Consider the following 18973-nt stretch of genomic DNA (forward strand, 5'->3'; position numbering starts at 1 on the left):
GCAGGTAACTCTCATGTACACTGGAGTCGTGTTCATCAAGAAAATGTATTAGCTGTTTGTTTGGCTCTAATGTTTCTCTGCTCAGAGCCATGAAGATATATTGCCGTCTACTTCGAGAAGAATAGCATAAAAATGTGGTTGTCCGCAACGTCCACCACATGCAGCGAGTCACGCGACCACACAGCTGGATACAGACTTGGCCACAAATACTGATTCAGTGATTGTGTTTTTCAACGTCAGTGAATGACAGTGGGATTGCTTGAATGAATCAGCTTTTGTCTCGCTGACAGCCTTACTGGAAAAAAACAAAACAACAGAAAGTCGTGCTCTATATCATGCAAGGTATACATTCCAAGATTAGCAAGACAAATTCGTGGTAGTATTGTCATAATCACGACCATGAATAATGATTCATCATTTTCATCTCCACACCATGTCTACAGTTTTTAAATAGGTTTAACAAGGTTTACTCCAGCACACCAGGCATTTGTCGGGAATAATATGGGTTGGGGAAAGTTTTTATGAAACGTGACTCTATTTCTGTTATCTTATGTTTTTCAATATTTTCAAACTAATTATCATATAAGGAAGAGAATATAGAAGTTAACTGACATCCATATATTCTCTTCCTTGTGTGTATCACTTCTAAATGCCTTTCAAAGAGCTAATTATCATATAATGTTGAATAATTAAATGATATTGAATTTAGACATTAGAATGTATTCATTGTTACTTTTAAATATACAGTTTTCCCACTTTTCAAATTTTGTTTTGGGAAACAGCACACATGTTTCTGTCAAACATCTTGGAAATTGTAGCTGAACATTTTCTAGTTTTTCAGTTGATAGCCTTTCAGGGGTCCATGAAGAAGGGATCTTTTAGTTGCAATATTTGCACATTTGGCAAGATTTTATTTGACTGGGTTCAGCTGATATGACTCCAGCTGCAGGCTGTGGCACTTGCTTGCATGCTACTTCAGTCATTAGGGTTAGTTGTATCAGCATTACAGTCGTTACCCTCAACTATATCCTTAATCCTTGGATCCCTTTTCCAATCAAGCATCCCTTAAAAAGGGTTAGGTACCCATTTTTGATCATGGGTGATATTGTTTGAATATTGCTAAAAACGGCTGAAACAATATCCACTCACTCTCTCTTCCTCTCTACATGCATGCATCCATACATACACACACACACACACACACACACACAAACATACATCACGGCTCGCCCCGATTATGTTTCTAGGTTTGTCAGCACCATACCCGTGCTCATGGGTTTCACCGAAGTAGTAAACGTCTGAGACCTGCATCACTTCGGGCTTTCCTCCCACATTAAGCTGACACGCCACAATATTACTGGAATACTGTTAAAAGCGGTGTTAAACCCTACTCACTCACACCGTATCATGTTCATATTGTTGTAGCACATAACAGAGGTGTTAAGTAGGGTTGGTTTGTTCACAAGATTATGTTTAAACATTTTTCTATATGTCATACACATGTGTGAAAAAAGCTCTTCCTGTTACCAGTATCAAAGGTTAACATACTTGTGAGTCTACATTAGTGATATCACTGGTTATGAGTTGTTTATTTTTAACTATTTATCAACACACGGCTAAACCACATATTTCATCATAACCCATCCTATCCCTTCTCAAACCTTTTGATTTGTTACAATAGACACACATGTTCTGACAATAACAACATCCTAGTCTGTAAAAGGCACATATTTCAGTTGTCTGCTTATTGTGTGGGAGCATCATATCTTGTAACAAGCATTCAGTTATAGGTGACTTCTATCATGCTCTTCTTAAACTGTTTGCATCAAATACATGATGTAATATTTTTAAATAACTGTTGAGATGTTATATAAATGTCACACACACAGAAACTGGCAAAAGATCGGAAACTTGTTTACAGAGTACTGAAGATTCTCTGCCATTTTAAGACAAGTAACAAACTTTGTTGTTTTAAGCATAAATTTACTGTGGTGTGTGTCTACGATATATATGATTAGAGGTGTTTCTGATAATGTTTCGACCCGATTGCCTCCAGCTCGGAGACGCCGCCCGGACCAAGAGCTTCGTATCCCCTCCCAAGATGAGATTCCCCCTCGCAGTGGCCATGTGGCGGCTTGTGTGGACATGAAGCTGCTCGTATGGGGAGGATATCAGGTGAAACATTCTGTCATTACACTCAGGACACCAGTACATGCCTTAAACAGGACAGGACCCATGAAGATCCGGGGTAGAATAGGTCTTCAGCAACCCATGCTCGCCATAAGAGGCGACTGTGCTTGTTGTAAGAGGCGACTAACGGATGGTCAGGCTGGCTGACTTGGTTGATGCATGTCATCGATCCCAATTGTGTGGATCGATGCTCATGGTATTAATCACTGGATTGTCTGGTCCAGACTCGATTATTTACAGACCGCTGTAAGCTGGAATATTGCTGAGTGCGGCGTTAAACAACAAACAAACCAACCAACTAAATAGGATAGTTGCCTGAGACTTGTAACTAGACATCATTCTATCTGACTACTGTAGTAAACTTAGAAAATGAGATGTTTTGAAAGATAACATCAGTCTGTGCCCAATACTTTTGAGTCTTCTAGCCTGAACTTGGTTCTTGGCATCATTTTCAGTAGAGATTCGTGATATGATATGGATTATTAGATGAGCTTACTAGATGGAACATAATTTTACTAGACCTGGTCTTTGGAATAGTGGCTAAAGTCTCAGTACTGTAAAGTTGACACTTGGCACAGTGAATCCTCATTGATCCTGACCATGATATTCCAAAACATATTTTAGCAAAAATTATGTTTGGAATGTCTGCTTGTATAATGAGGGTTGTTCTCATTATGATCTTTTAGTATTTGCCAGTACAAATGAATTCCATGGGACCGGTACTATCTATAGTAGCAGGACATAACTGAATCATTGTATATTACTAATATTTGATATGGGAAAATTACTTTGTAGAATATAAGGTTGGATTTTTTCATTTCTCTGGCAGGATATTAAGCTAAGTGATAAACTACTAAGTAAGGTGTATATGAGCCATGCACAACATGTTTTGATTGTTTTTAAATATCAGATTACAAGTACTTTTACCTTTACTCTGGCCACAATGATGACATCATATTTGTGTTATGAAACATACCAAAAGAAACCTAATGTTCAACAAGTCAGCTCTGAGTGAGACACTGACAGTCACTGTTTTCAATATGTTTTGTTAATTGTATTGTACAAACTCTAGGACATAGACATTTCATGACAGTTTGGCTGTTGTTATTTACCCCTTGGACAACTTGACAAAACTTCAAATTTTTTTACATCAGTTACATGTCAGTAAAGGATTGACTGTTTGCTATTGGGGGCAAGGGGGGGCAGCGACCCTGTATGGAGACTGGTTATTCTCTCATCTACAGCTGCAAAAGCAGATATTTCAAAAATAATTTCTCATCCTGTAAACTGTATTTTATTTGGCAGATAATTTCTTTTTTTTTCGACAGTCTGTATTGTATGTAAACTATTTTTTTCACACACTTTCTGGTACAACATGGTATAATTCACAGCCCCTTCCAGCCCCACCCCCTACCTCCAGAATATCAAATGGTTGGTTCCTAAGTCTCTTGATTATTAATTCAGTGGATATTTTCAAAAGAAGTCTTTTCTAAATTAATTTTGAATGGATGTGTAATTTATGTACACAGGATGAAAATACCTATGAAGATCGGTACCTTCCGTCAAATGACCTCTGGTGTTACAGCGTGGACTTTGACAAATGGTAAGTTTGAATAGCTATAATAATTTCAAAATTAATGTCTTGTTCATATTTTGATGAGGTACATATAAATACGAAACTCGCGCCCGCGTAATACTAATTTTATGAAACGAGTGAATAGTACTTGTATTTGACAAACGAAAGCGAGTCAGATAACAGAACTATTAACGAGTTTCCTAAATTTGGTATTGCACGTGGGCGAGTTTAGTACTTTATTTATTACTTGACATTTACAACTTTTTTAGAATTTCACTGTCGTGTATGAATAGGCAGACACCTACATGATCCACAAAGTAATCCAATTGAGTTTAACAGAATAAAATTTAAAACACATTGAAGTGTTTACAAATGTGTTGACACATATTAATTTAATACCATACCACGGCCCACCTTTAGAATTCAGGATTCCTTTCCACAAAGTTATCGTAGCGCTTAGGTTATCGTATCACATACTTTAACAGAAACTTACGACTGTCGCCTTGTGGAACGGGACCTGCACGACAAAGTTTACTATCACATAACATTACTCTATAACATGATTTGTGGAATTTTGTTGCAAGATCCACCTGCGAAACAATACTATGTGATGTCAGCCCACCAACAGGGTTGCTGGAGTCCTTCAGTGTGCATAAGCTCCTCTCAGTGATCTATCAACTCCTCACGCAATGTCGTTGAATAAGCCAAGAGATGTTGAGAGTTTTCAATGTTTGTTAGTGTAACTTGTTGCCGCAGTACATAAGCACGTGCTTTGGTATTACACAATGTGTGATACAGCTGTATGTTTGTTAAACCGGTGATCTCTTCACGGGCAAGTTATAATAGTATTTATAGTTTCATACATACAACTGAAACTGAAAGGTGCCATATTCTCATTCCTGATTATGAAGGTACCACATGGAAATTACTATTTGTATTTATTCTTGTGGTGACAAATGTGGGCTTTATGACAGTATGGATGCTTGCATCAATAGGTGGGAATGCTACACAATTTCTTTGTGCCATGTTGATCCTCTGGATCAAAGTTATCTTGTATAATTATATATTAATTCTTCTGTGACTGTATCAGAAAATATTGATAAACATGGAATGTATTGCGATATGTGTATTGCTGACAGCTGTATTGCAATATATCGGTAAAGCAGTTATACCACACACCCCTAGAAGGTGTACATGTCTTATTGACACAGGGTATTTCCTTCCTTTTCTGTCGCAAGTGAACTTTATTCTGTGTTGGTTATACTGATCAGTTGGTAACTCATACCCTACAATAACGAGCCTCATCAGCAGCAACATCGCCTTGGCTGCTGATGTCTTCCATGAACTCTCACTGGTTTGGAGACTTCTGACGTTGCCTTACCACAGGGTGGTGCAGTATGGGGCACCATATCTGCAAGCGCCACGTCACCAGACGTTGCATCAACCAGCACAGCCTCATCTGGAACCTCCTTTCCCTGCAGTTCAGGGGTAATTCATAAGCACCGCTTCTGTGGTCTAGTGGTAGATCGTCCGCCCGTAGAGCGGAAGGTCCGGGGTTCGATCCCCGGCCACTTCATACCAAAAGAACTTAAAAGATGGTACTTGTTGTTACCCTGTCTGGCGCTCGGCATTAAGGGGCTAAAACAAGGACTGGTCGGCTAGGAGTCAGTATACTGTGTCTTAGTGGGATATTCATGTTAAACTGCGGTATGGTATCTCAGTGAGCTAGCACTATAAATCAGCATCAGTCCAGACTAGTACAAGCAGCCACACAAACACACACACGTACATGCACGGCGCTATATAAGTACAATAATCTTGGACGCAATGTTAAACCCAATTCCACCTCACCTCACCTAATTCATAAGCAGTCCTGTTTGCAATTCGGATGTGGAAGGCACTCCTTCGGGGCCCACATCTCATGATAGCGACAGACAGGCACCCACTCACTTGCAGTCTTCTGGATCTTGACTTTGCATTCAGTCTCTAAAACAACAAGTCGTTCCACGGGTTCATGTCGCATCCACATTGGTACACCTTATTGGCCCAGTCAGACGTGGCTCCTCCATCTGCTCCAACTCGCCGGATTTCCCCTTATTTCAAGTCCTGTTCAGAAATGCACAAACAAGTCAACCGCATCTGTGTCGTTGACGCTGTGTGTGTGGTCCATCAACCAGCACAGCCTCGTCTGGCACCTCCTTTCCCTGCACAGGTTCAGGGGTATCAGCCATGGATGACGGGTAGCTGCATACCAGCTGTCTTATCAGCTTCCTTTCCTTCTACCCGCAACAGGTGCTGCCTCGTCAAGTAGGATGAAATCACCTGTAGCTCTTACGTCTCATGATAGCGACAGACAGGCAACCCACTCATTTGTAGTCTTTGCAGTCTTCTGGATCTCGACTTTGCATTCTTAGACAACATGCCGTTCCAAGGGTTCTTCCGAAACTGGCGTCCTCATTGGTACACCTTATTGGCCCAGTCAGACGTGGTTGCTCCATCTGCTCCTGATTTCCCTTGATTTCAAGTCCCGCTCAGAATTACACATACACGTCAACCACATCTGCGTGTGTGGTCCATTTACAAGAGGTGCTTATTTCCAGGGGTTTCTCATGCCTTCAATATTGCCCTGCCGACTTCCTCTGTCTTGGCCTAATGACACAGAGGAAATCTCCTTTTGCCCAGCATGTTCATTGCACTGTTACATTGATGTTACAGTGCAGAGATAAGTTAAAAAATAGGGGGAATCAGAGTATTCCCCTTACATGCTTATCCTGACACAACAGGTCGTGACTGCCTGCCCCTCCATTACCTCTAAGTTTGGATCAACTTGTCGCATTTCTACACGCAATCATAGGAATACATGACGAGTAACACAGGATGATGCTATTTCTCAAGACAGTTCAGATGATAATCAGAATCCCTTCTGTTCAAAGTGATGTCCATGTTTACTGGATTCACCAGCATGGAACTGGTAAATGTAAGAACTGATCCCTTCAATCTCATTAAAATCAGATCTTAGTTCTCGCTATCGCTAAAGAAAGATCTGAGGACATCCCATTTAGAATCACGTCAGAACGACCTTTCATCCAACCGATCAGAGCGTCGCTTACCAGATCATGAAAGTGACAGTCGGAATGTGTTTTCTAATCATGCAACCTCGAAATATTTAACACGTGGTATTCCGAAGGACAGTTACGGGTTTTATGATTATATCCATACAATCTAGGCCATCTATAAGGCATTCCAGAATGTTCTTCTTATCAGTTTTAATTTTTGTAATCGAGAATATGTCCAAATATGTTTCGAAGCGTAGTCGCCAGTTTGAAACTAGTGTTGTAAAGCTTGAGAAAGCTGCCTTCTGATTGGCTAATGTCAATTTCTTGTCAGTCATTTCATTGGTCGGTCAAAATTCGCGAAAGGTCGTTCTGACGTGACCCGTAATGGGATGTCCTCAGATCTTTGTTTAGCGGTACTGAGAACTAAGATCTGATTTTAATAACATTGTGATCCCTTAGACTTCATTAAGATACAGATTAGATACATTAAGCTGATCCGCTGTGAAATCTGAGATATGAAAGTCACATTCAGTATGACTCATTCACTGTGTCTCTTGTTCTTCAGGATCCGCAATACCACCCATGGGACCCGCCCTCCCGGGACGTCTGGGGCTTGTTGTTGCGTCCTTGACGGCTTCTTCTACGTGGTGTTTGGTCACACTGACTTCGGCAACACCAACAAGGTGTACAAGCTGAACCTACAGACGATGACCTGGAGCAAGTTACCTGCCATAGAGCGAGCCCCAAGCCCTAGAGACAAGTTTGCCTTGTGGACGTATGAGAAAAGGTATGTTTTCTAGGCGAGACCAATTAAATTTCTTGTAATGTGGATTTTCCATGTCTGTATGCAAAAAATGGCCAAGGAAGTATACTTGTAAAAAGATTAGAACTGTCAAACATAGATATGAGGTTAATTTAATTAAAAACATGTCTCAGCATAACAATTTTATAAACTTACAAGCAAAGGATGTTTAAAGAGTTGGGTTTTATTTAAACTCTGTTTTTGCAATTTTTTAGTTGACTTTCTGTTCAAGGTGTATTGCCACACATACATGTACTTATTCTTGTCATCTTCCCGAGGCGAGGGACTTAACTGACTGTAAAAGTCCAGTTCCCACCTTTACCGAACTAGGTTGGAATTTCTGAGCTCGATCATAGCGCCACCAGTGACTGTTACAAGTTATAACCCTTCTATGTCCCTCCTACTGACCAATCAGATTCCACCTCTCATATCACCTCTCATATTTGCTTCAAACAAAATGGTGGTGTCAAGTCAAGATGATCTGATCGATAATCAAAGTCTATATTGTGATAATCAGATCACATGAGCATTTTGATTAAACACATGAAAAGATTTAGAAAATTCTTGTTGACGCTTAGTTGGCAGTACACATGATTTGCAAATCCTGCAATCGACCAAAATCTGAAAGGCAGTTTAAGAACCAGATGTCAATTTCGTTACGCGATTTTGATTGGACTATGCATTGACTTGTTAGTCCAGCCAAAATATGACTCCATATTTCCACCCTATTTAGCAAGGGTGGAAACTGGACTTTTTTAGTCAGTTAACTCCCTTGCCTCAGGAAGATGATTCAGCTACATCAGCTTGGTATTTCATAAGCTGCATCTGCTTTTTTCATTATTTCCAACTGTGTACCATCCATTATTGAGGAGCTTTGCATCAGTATCCATAGTTTGATCTTTAAATCGGACTTTTTTCTCATGAAGAACTTGTTACAAACATGACAAAGTCTTCTGTTAATTTTATGCAAAATAATCTTTTTCTAAGTGATTGAGACCAGGTTATTAAAGAATGCACTGTTTGCTACAGGATCTACTGTTTTGGAGGATTTGGTGTCCCCATACAGGAATACCTGTGTGAGAATGGAGACTTTGTGGCGGACACTTCGGGGGACTTCAATGTACCGGTATGTCTTTAAGTCACTGAGGATGACACATGCATGTACTGTACAGTTAAGTAGCTGCCATGTGCAGTATGCAACGTGTTGCAGAAGTACATACAGTCATCTTTCATTCATAATTAATTACAGTTACATGAGTTTGAGAATACAAATGAGATCTTTGGTAGAGACTAGCATGGAAGAGTGTATTTGAGTATTTTGTTTGTTTGCTTGTTTGCTTGTTTGTTTGTTTGTTTGTTTGTTTGTTTGTTTGTTCATCAACCAAGTCAGTGAGCCTGACCACCCAATCCCATTATTCACCTCATACGACAAACACAGTGGCCTTTTATGGCAAGCATGGGTTCCTGAAGACCCATTCTACCCGGATCTTCACGGGTAGAGTATTCTGTACTGGTTGTGACAGATGCACATGGTAGTTAAGAGTAAAAACTTTTTAATTTCAATACTGACTCAAATATAACTAAATGGTTAGGCTTGGTTACTTGGTTGTTTGCTTGTCATCGGACCTTGACCACATAGAATGGTTCGCATAATATCAACCACTGGATTTTCTGGTCTATAATTGACTCCTGCAGCTGTCTTATAGCTGGAATAGTGCTTACTGCAGCGATACACAGCATTCACTCACTCACTCCTTCAAGAATTATGTATCAACGTGTTTAGATCTATTCTTACTTCTGTTTGTAGCGGTTCTTCCCAGATCGAGGTTGGAACAATCAATTGTTGGTGCTGGACTCCAGCAATGATGAGTGGTCAAATCCCAAGTGCAGGGTATGTCTAGGGGTGACTATTGGTCTGGAAATCACTATTGCGATAACTATTGATACTGAAAGAAACTATTGCGATAACTATTGATATGGCAAGCAACTATTGCGATAAATATTGATAGTGTTCAGTGTATTCATTTAGATGGATTTTAGAGTCGAATTAAACCTTGGAACTGAAGTTTCCTTTGAATGTGATAACCATAACAACAAATAAAAATATGCCTGATTTGTTTTTTCTTAACCCTAATAATTGAAGAAAAAGAAACTTCCACATTACCATGTGTAAATTACTACCACTCAAGATCAAAAGAAAAGCAAATTTGAACAGCATTGCATGTATTTTTTTTATATGGTAAATGCAATCGAAACTATCGATATTCCTAACTGAAATTGATATAATTGATCAGAAACTGATTTAACAACCAATAGCAATACCAATTTCGATTTATCCTGACACTCCTAGGTATGTCCATATATCATGATATATAAATACCTGCTCATCTAGTAATATTTTGAAATTACTGAAATGGTAGAATGTTCTGAATTATTTTTTGGAATCCCCTACCATAATGTGGCTGGAATATATCTAAATAAAAACCCACTCCACAATCCTGATGGTCAACTAATGAGCACTTATCAGCAGATCTTTGATGTATGCTTTAAGAAGTTATAAGATATATGGGGAAACATGATATATTGATTTCAACATCTTCATCCACAAAACATTCTCTCAGTGACTTCATCCTCCTTCATCAGATGAAGCAAGGTGAAGGTTGTTTGTGGGGACTCCAGTCATTGATAATGACGTGACTACGATTGGTCTGCAGATACACTGAAGAAATAACAGTGAAAATGATGCCTTGTTCAATCCATTTTCTCACTCTCTGTCATTAAGTACAATTCTTTCAGTGTTTCTGATCGGTTCATTTCCTAGGACATTGGCAGATATCTCCCCAAGTGTCCTAACAATATTTTTCAAATTTGGTTATGATAACGAAGAATGTCATATCAAAAGTTTAAAAAATTGCCTAGTGGTTAAAGTGTTTGCTCGTCACACCAAAGACCTGGGTTCAATTTCCCAGATGCAATGTTTGAAGCCCATTTGTGGTGTCTCCCTCCATTTTATTGCTGGAATTTTGCTAATAGCTGTGTAAAACCATACTCACTCATTATAAAATTGTGGGGGCGGTGGAGTAGCCTAGTGGTTAAAGTGTTCAGTCGTCACACCAAAGACTCAGGTTTGATTTACCAGATGCAATGTGTGAAGCCCATTTGTGGTGTCCCCCGCCATGATATTGCTGGAATATTGCTGAAAGCGGCATAAAACCATACTCACGCAATATGAAATTGTGTAAATGTCCATATGCCAGTTGTCTCCATGTCACTTTCTTTTGTTTATATTTAAATATCTTCACTTGTTCAAGAACAAATATTTATTTATTTTAGACATTGAAGGTGGCAGTACCAAAACTTAAAAGTCAACAATTTGAAATTGACATTTTTTCGTCTTCATTTTGATTGCCTGTGGTGTCTTCGATTTCTGGTCTACTTTTGGTTTTGTGTTTTAAGGGAATTTCAATTGTTGATATGTCATCTTGAATCAATTACAGTAAACTACGGTTATAATGAACTCAAAGGGACCACCCATTTTAGTTCATAATAAACGTAGTTCGTTATAAGCATATATGCAACACATGGCCGGGGCTAACAAGTAAGTTCGTTTTATCGGTCAGTTTGTTATAAGCGTGTTCGTTATAACCATAGTTTACTGTAATCATTACCTCATTGATTATTTTGAAGTGACATATTCTTATACATTGTTATTGGGATGTGAGATATAGGAAGGGAAATGTAACTCTTGACTGTTTCAATACATAGGGCCCGGTACCCCTGCCTCGGGCTGCACATGGGGTGGCGCAACTAGGAGATAAGGTGTACTTATTTGGAGGACGACATCTGACTGCGAGGATGAACGACCTTCACTGTCTTGACCTTTCGACCTTGACCTGGAGTGGAGAGTAAGTGTTGAAGTGTAAAAGTAGAAGGAATACCATTTCTTTCTTTCAGAAGATTGAATGTGTGTGCCATGCATAGAAGACTTAAATAGCTGTACATGATGATGCTTCTAAATCATGTTCTTTCCTCAATGAGGCGTTGTGAGGTAGTTGTCAGTGCAATAGTCACCAGATACTGACTGTCATCTACCCCGTTCTTCAACGCGCTATAGAAATAGTGTTTGAAATAATTATAAAACCCAACAAGACAGTCGGGCAGGTGACCCATAAATGTTTTTCAAGGTTACCTGCCCGCCATCAGACAATATAGATATCTAAAAATCACAAAACCTAAGAGACAAATTGTGTTTTGTTTCAGTTGAAATAATGTAAACAATTACTTGAGAATCTACAAGGAGTAATGATAAAACATATGTAGTCTTAACATTATCTGCCAGACAGTCAGGCAGGTGGAGGAAAATTTCTTGTAGCCCAACAGAAAAGTGACTAGCCACGGGCAGGCTTGCTGGCAGTTATATTGGACCCCGACTTGCACACCTGCTTTGACATTCTCACGTTGATTCCCTTTTGCTTTGATCTACTGAGCTACAATCATGTGGTGCTGTAACACTGTTGAAAATATTATATTTTTCTTCCAGACTGACGTGTTCAACGGTGATCCCGTGTGGCCGATCATGGCACACACTGACCCCAGTCTCACACAACCACGTCTTCCTGTACGGGGGGTACACCCAGGATCAGAAACCTCTCAGTTAGTAATATCTGTATTTAAGAATTGACATCAGTACTTTTAGTGTTTTTGGAGGTATAAATGTAAAGAAATTATGTGCGCACTAAATATGTCAAAAATGCGAACTTCACGGACTGCTTAACAAACAAGCTGTTTACAACAGTATGAAATCAGCGACACCATTCAGCGCAATAATGCAACACAAGCTCCACCTATTCTTTTATCAGCCAATCTGAAAACAGCAGTCTGTTTATGGATGCATACATGTTAACGCAATTGGTGGCTTAGCCAGTTAAATGCATCTTGCGAGGCAAAGGAGTTAACTGACTACAAAAATCATTGTCCAATCAAAATCGCACAACGAAATCAAAATCCGGTTCGTAAACTGTTATGCAGATTTCGGTCGATTGCAGGATTTGCAAAGCATGTGCACCGCCAATTCATTGTCAACAGATATTTACCTAATCTTTTCATGTTTTTAATCAAGGTGCTCACGTGATTTGATTCACTTCGCGATGTAAGACCCGTTTTATCCCAATATAGATCTTTATTATCGATCAGATCGTCTTGACTGGATTGTCTGGTCCAGGATTGATTATTGATTATGCTGTCTCATGCTGAATATTAGCAGAGTTCCCATTTACCGGTAATTACCAGGTTCTTTTTACTGGTAATATTGGGCTCAGATCACTAATTCATGTTACTGCCAGTCCCTGTTGACCGGCAAATAAAGTACCTTATAAATTAGAGCCAGCAGGAACGCTGATTAGAATGTTTTGCACAAACAAAAGTTAATGTTTGACTTGTTTCTATCAGTAGTTTAGTTGCAAACTCCTGGCACTGACACACTCACTGTTGACAGGTGATGCGTGGGTACTGGATGTTGATGTGTGTCAGTGGACACAGCTCGTCATCCCACAGAACAACCCTCGCCTCTGGCACACAACAGCGCTGTCCTCGGGCAATGACATCCTCATCTTTGGCGGCTGTTGTGACGACATCCTCAGCCATCAGGTTAATGTATGTTTATCTTTTGTATTTGAGGCTGACATTTTTGGATACGGGTGACATAGGTCCCCAGTACCCAATACTTGTTTCCTTGTGGGGATTCTGGGTCAGTAAAGGTCAACCAGTATGCCATGCTTGTAACCTTGTAGGGAATCTGGATCAGAATTGGTCGCCTAATCTCATGCTTGTCTCCTTGTAGGGAATCTGGATCAGAATTGGTCACCTAATCTCATGCTTGTCTCCTTGTAGGGAATCTGGATCAGAATTGGTTGCCTAATCTCGTGCTTGTCTCCTTGTAGGGAATCTGGATCAGAATTGGTCGCCTAATCTCATGCTTGTCTCCTTGTAGGGAATCTGATCAGAATTGGTCGCCTAATCTCATGCTTGTCTCCTTGTAGGGAATCTGGATCAGAATTGGTCGCCTAATCTCATGCTTGTCTCCTTGTAGGGAATCTGGATCAGAATTGGTCGCCTAATCTCATGCTTGTCTCCTTGTAGGGAATCTGGATCAGAATTGGTCGCCTAATCTCATGCTTGTCTCCTTGTAGGGAATCTGGATCAGAATTGGTCGCCTAATCTCATGCTTGTCTCCTTGTGGGGTTTCTGGGTCAGAATAGGTCCCTAATACCCCATGCTTGTCTCTCTGTGGAGATCCAGGTCAGAATAGGACCCCAGTACCCCATGCTTGTCTCTCTGTGGAGATCCAGGTCAGAAAAGGACCCCAGTAACCCCATGCTTGTCTCTCTGTGGAGATCCAGGTCAGAATTGGACCCCAGTACCCCATGCTTGTCTCTCTGTGGATATCCAGGTCAGAATAGGTCCCTAATACCCCATGCTTGTCTCTCTGTGGAGATCCAGGTCAGAATTGGACCCCAGTACCCCATGCTTGTCTCTCTGTGGAGATCCAGGTCAGAATTGGACCCCAGTACCCCATGCTTGTCTCTCTGTGGAGATCCAGGTCAGAATTGGACCCCAGTACCCCATGCTTGTCTCTCTGTGGAGATCCAGGTCAGAATTGGACCCCAGTACCCCATGCTTGTCTCTCTGTGGAGATCCAGGTCAGAATTGGACCCCAGTACCCCATGCTTGTCTCTCTGTGGAGATCCAGGTCAGAATAGGACCCTAGTACCTCATGCTTGTCTCTCTGTGGAGATCCAGGTCAGAAAAGGACCCCAGTACCCCATGCTTGTCTCTCTGTGGAGATCCAGGTCAGAAAAGGACCCTAGTACCTCATGCTTATCAAAAGAACAAACTAAACTTGGGATCAGGTGGCCAGTCAGGTTGCCAGACATGGCAGATTTCATATCACCATGCCCCAATGGTATCGATTGTTGCTCATTCTTTCAATCACTGTTGTTTCTGGTCCAGATTTCATTAGGTACAGGCAGCCGAGATACAAATTGAATATTGAAGAGTGCGACCGACACTATACAATGTTCACTCACTGAAGGTGACCAGAGGCCCTCTTCCAAGTGACTTGTCAGTATGAGATTATACCATATCGAGGTGGATTGTAGCTCACGCTATTGACCACTGGTTCGACTGATCTAGGCTTGATCACATTACAGGTTGTTCTAAAGGATTGTATAATACCTAACTTGCTTGCACTTCCATTTTATTCAATGTTTTTTGTTTTTCTTTCAGGAACATTCGAACAAAATTCTAGCATTTAGATTACAGCCCAAATCTCTCCTAAGGTAAGGCTTGCAGCACTTATATGTTTCATTTCAGTTTCTATAATATTAGTCAGTATTTGGTGAGACATTTACGCATGTTTTCTTTGATTGAGCAGCTGTTATTTATCAGTGCAGGTTTTGGGTAGATTTATTTAGCATATGGAGCTTTCTAAAAGTTATCCCAACAATTGTGTCTCTAAAAGCCCGTCACAGAATTTTTATTGGAATTTCAACATGGGCACCATGGTTGCCACAGTGAAAATATCAGTTTGGTCCAAAACTCAACCAATTCTGTGTGTATCATACTGAAATTCGATATGCAGCAAGTATGTGATATGATGGTTTACCATATCATGTGTTTTTGGTATATTTTGATTTTTGACAGCGTCCATTTTGGAACTCATTAATGGCCATTAATTGGCTATCTTTTTTCAAAATGCATGTCGCTACATAAGCTATCTTGACGGGCCGTTAAACCCCATTTCACCTCACCTCACCTCATCTCTACTGCATCATAGTTGTAAATACTGTCAGTCATGGGCAATACAAATTTAAGCAGGTGCAGAATGAGGAGAAAATAACTCAAAGTAATCTTAATCCCTGCATGTGAAACAATGCCCAGCTGAAAATAAATACAATTTAAATGGTAAATCAACATGTCTGGTGATTTTTTTATCTAAAATTTTAAACTGACTAAGTTTCTTATCACCCGTTCGTTAACCAAAATTCACTGAAGTGTTACGGTGTAATTTTTTTCTGCGCATAATATTCAAAAATGTTGTTTTTTTTAACACTGAATCCGCTAGAGGGGGTAGCGCATTATACTGGGGTTCGCAATATACTGAAGAAAATATGGTATTTATAATCTTTCTTAAATATATTTTTTTCAGGTTGTGTCTGGAGACAGTGTTCAATTATCGTATTGAAACTCAGCCATCTTGGCCTTACCTCCCTTCTATCCTCAAGAAGTGGCTGGACACCAAGTTAAAGTGTTCACGAACTGTTCAAACCGTCAACCAGCCGCAACACAACAATAAGGAACAGGCTTCCACCTGTGAGGTCACATGACCCTGGATGAGGTCATGACCATAGATAGCCCTTCCGAACTATGTGTGGCACAGATTGTGATTTTTAGATTGTAATTTATTCAGTTGTGTAACTGCTTTTAGCGATAATATCCAATGTGTAACATGTGATCCGAGTGCACAATGATTGTGATTGAATGGAATACCGTACTTGATGTAATACGCGCCCAGGGCGCTCTCAAAATTAGAAATAGGGGGCTCTTATTGGAATATTATTTTGGTGGAAAAAAAAGAGTTGAAAGTTTGTAAATTTCATGGTTTATGCTGACAACCTGAAATGTTTATATACGACATATATATGTTTCCAGGATTTAATTGCCCATAATTAAGGGTGCATATAACACACAAATGCCTATTATACACGAATAAATAAGTCTTGTGTACATTGATCAGAGGGGTGCTAATTGAGATTGTTCTCTAGCCAATATATTAGCAAATATCGCCGTGGGCGCTTATTAGAGCGGGGCGGTTATTACGTCGAATACAGTCGTTGTCCAGGGGCCCATTCCCCAAAGCAATCGTAGCGTAAGGGTGATCGTAACTCTCATACTTTAACATCGACTTACGATCTTCCTAGCACTGAGATATCTTGGTGGTACGTGGCTGATACTGACTTGAGAAGAATATTTGGAAATGGGATGACTTTACAAAGGGACTATACTTGACGGTCTGATGTCCATTTTGTTCAATATCGGCCATGCAAGTTGTGCCCTTTGTGACATAGACATTGTCTGTACATTATAATGGTGACTGGTAACTAAATTACGTTTGTGTATGTTAAAATTGAATTGGCAGACATCCATAGGTTACTCACTTGACAGAAAGTGTCTCTAAGATCTCCTTTCAGAATTCTGATGCAATTTTAAACATGGCTGCCATCAGTATCCCACGCCACGAAGTGGGGCGGGGGATATAGGAATGAAATTCGTCCGTCCATCCTCATCTCAAAGGAGACAATTGTGTGGATCGATGCTCATAATGTCAATCACCGGATTGTAAGATCCAGACTCGATTATTTACAGACTGATGTCATAAAACTGGAATATTGCTGAGTGCAGCATTAAACAACAAACAAACAAAGTTAAATCTAGTAGGAAAGTACTCAAAAGCATTTTGATGGACTCATTTTGAACTGTCAATTAGAGAATTCATTTGTACAATAGGAGCTATGACTTTCCTAGATTTGGATTCATTGAAGAAATTATCAACATCTTTTGTCGGGAGAAATCTGTGTATAAGAGACGTAATGCTTTGGTGTCCATTTTATTAGGGTTTGAAGTTGTATGTGTCGACATCAGCTTATGAAGATAGTGGATCATGAGAGCAAATTTCATACCAGCGTTCAGTAGGAAATGAACGACTGTGACAGGTTTAGTGTTCGTCAAAGGGAAGTAACCCACTACTGTCACTATTCAACAATGAGCTATAATAATATATGTTATTTTGACATATATCATTCTTTTGTCATGGGGGGCACGGGTGGCCCTGTCGTCTAAGGCGCCGCAATTCGAAGATAGTGGATCATGAGAGCGAATTTCATACCAGCGTTCAGTAGGAAATGAACGACAGTGACAGGTTTAGTGTTCGTCAAAGGAAAGTAACCCACTACTGTCACTATTCAACAATGAGCTATAATAATATATATTATTTTGACATATATCATTCTTTTGTCATGGGGGGCACGGATGGCCCTGTCGTCTAAGGCGCCGCAATTCGATGTGCAGAGTTGAATCCCTTGGGCACGCCAGAAACCTATGATTGTGGGTTCGAATCCCAGTTCGCCCCGATTATGTTTCAAGGATTGTCAGCATCATACCAGTGCTCGTGGGTTTCACTGAAGTGGTAAATGTCTGAGACCTGCATCACTTAGGGCTTTCCTCCCACATTAAGCTGACACACTGTGATATAACTGGAATACTGTTCAAAGCGGCGTTAAACCAAACTCACTCACTTACTCTTTTTTCATGGCTATGATTTTGTTTGCAGTGGCTTAGTTGATCTAGAATTATTATCCATATCCTATATGGTCATCAAATATGGCTATTTGTATCATAGCTGGTGATTCGTGTATTGCTGTAGGTATACAGTGATTCATGTATTGCAATAAGGATATGGCGATACATGTATTGCTGGTTGTATTGCTAGATGTATCTCTTTTTCTCGGGGATACCATGAGAGCAGTGTGCACAGGGTATTATGTGTAAAAAGAATAATCACATTACTTTGGGCCTTGTGAATGTATAAGGCCATATTCAAGCCCTGTGAACTGAATCAATCAAACAAAAACACGCACACAAAAACAGATTACGTATTCGGTAACAACAATACCTAAGTTATTGTTTCCAGGTGTGATATGCAGAGTTTGTGATGAACACCACACTGTATTGCAATTACAAGTTACAAGAACAGATGGCTCATGTCGCGTGAAGTACAGCTGGTGAATTATTTCGACTCACAGACCCTAGTGAATAAATTAAAAAAGAATCCAAGCCAAGTCTAGAATAATTTGGCAAGTCCAGATTAAGCATTGTTTACACATTGCCATTTGGATTTGGGTTGTTTATTTGTTTTTTACATATATGATTTTAAATAACATTACTGTATTTTGGGGAATAAGTGTTGGTCTACCAGTGATTGTGTCTCACAGCTTAACTGACTAAGCCTTCATGTTAATTCCTAACACTGGTTATCTAGAAGGTATTGAGCAAATGTATTACATTGGATTTCATAGATAAGTTAATTCTCCTAATGCTGTACAACATTTCATTCATTTCCATGCAGTGTTTGTCAGCACATAGCAGGAAATACGATTCATGTTAAACAGATTTTGATGGAACTTGTATGAGTTATGATCATAATGGCTTTGTGGATGTTTGTTTGACAAGTCTCATTTTATGTACAAATTGTTTTGTTTTTTGTAAACAATATAAAAAGATCAATAAACGATA

The 18973-nt window shown here is 39.8% G+C and overlaps 1 protein-coding gene across 2 annotated transcripts; it reads left to right on the forward strand.

The window, feature by feature from the left end:
- Nucleotides 1-21: 21 nt before the first annotated feature.
- LOC139443262 (kelch domain-containing protein 2-like) lies at nucleotides 22-18973 on the forward strand. 2 transcript variants are annotated; one of them, XM_071224233.1, is made up of 11 exons: nucleotides 22-342; nucleotides 2057-2175; nucleotides 3720-3793; nucleotides 7388-7609; nucleotides 8654-8750; nucleotides 9432-9515; nucleotides 11390-11529; nucleotides 12165-12277; nucleotides 13119-13276; nucleotides 14909-14961; nucleotides 15831-18973. In XM_071224233.1, exons 1-11 carry the CDS (start codon nucleotides 336-338, stop codon nucleotides 16006-16008), a joined length of 1245 nt encoding a protein of 414 aa, XP_071080334.1. In that variant the 5' UTR covers nucleotides 22-335; the 3' UTR covers nucleotides 16009-18973. The 2 variants fall into 2 exon arrangements, with proteins under 2 accessions (XP_071080334.1, XP_071080335.1); XM_071224234.1 differs by having other exon boundaries at nucleotides 13119-13270.

This window comes from Haliotis cracherodii, unplaced genomic scaffold (genome assembly GCF_022045235.1).
Source record: "Haliotis cracherodii isolate W230 unplaced genomic scaffold, xgHalCrac1.p SCAF_5, whole genome shotgun sequence".
Taxonomy (NCBI): Eukaryota; Metazoa; Mollusca; class Gastropoda; order Lepetellida; family Haliotidae; genus Haliotis; species Haliotis cracherodii.

Excerpts from the sequence above, each read along its gene's own strand:
- LOC139443262 (XM_071224233.1), top strand. Across the intron at positions 8,751-9,431 it reads CGGGGGACTTCAATGTACCG|CGGTTCTTCCCAGATCGAGG; the intron begins GTATGTCTTTAA and ends TTCTGTTTGTAG. Across the intron at positions 11,530-12,164 it reads ACCTTGACCTGGAGTGGAGA|ACTGACGTGTTCAACGGTGA; the intron begins GTAAGTGTTGAA and ends TTTTTCTTCCAG.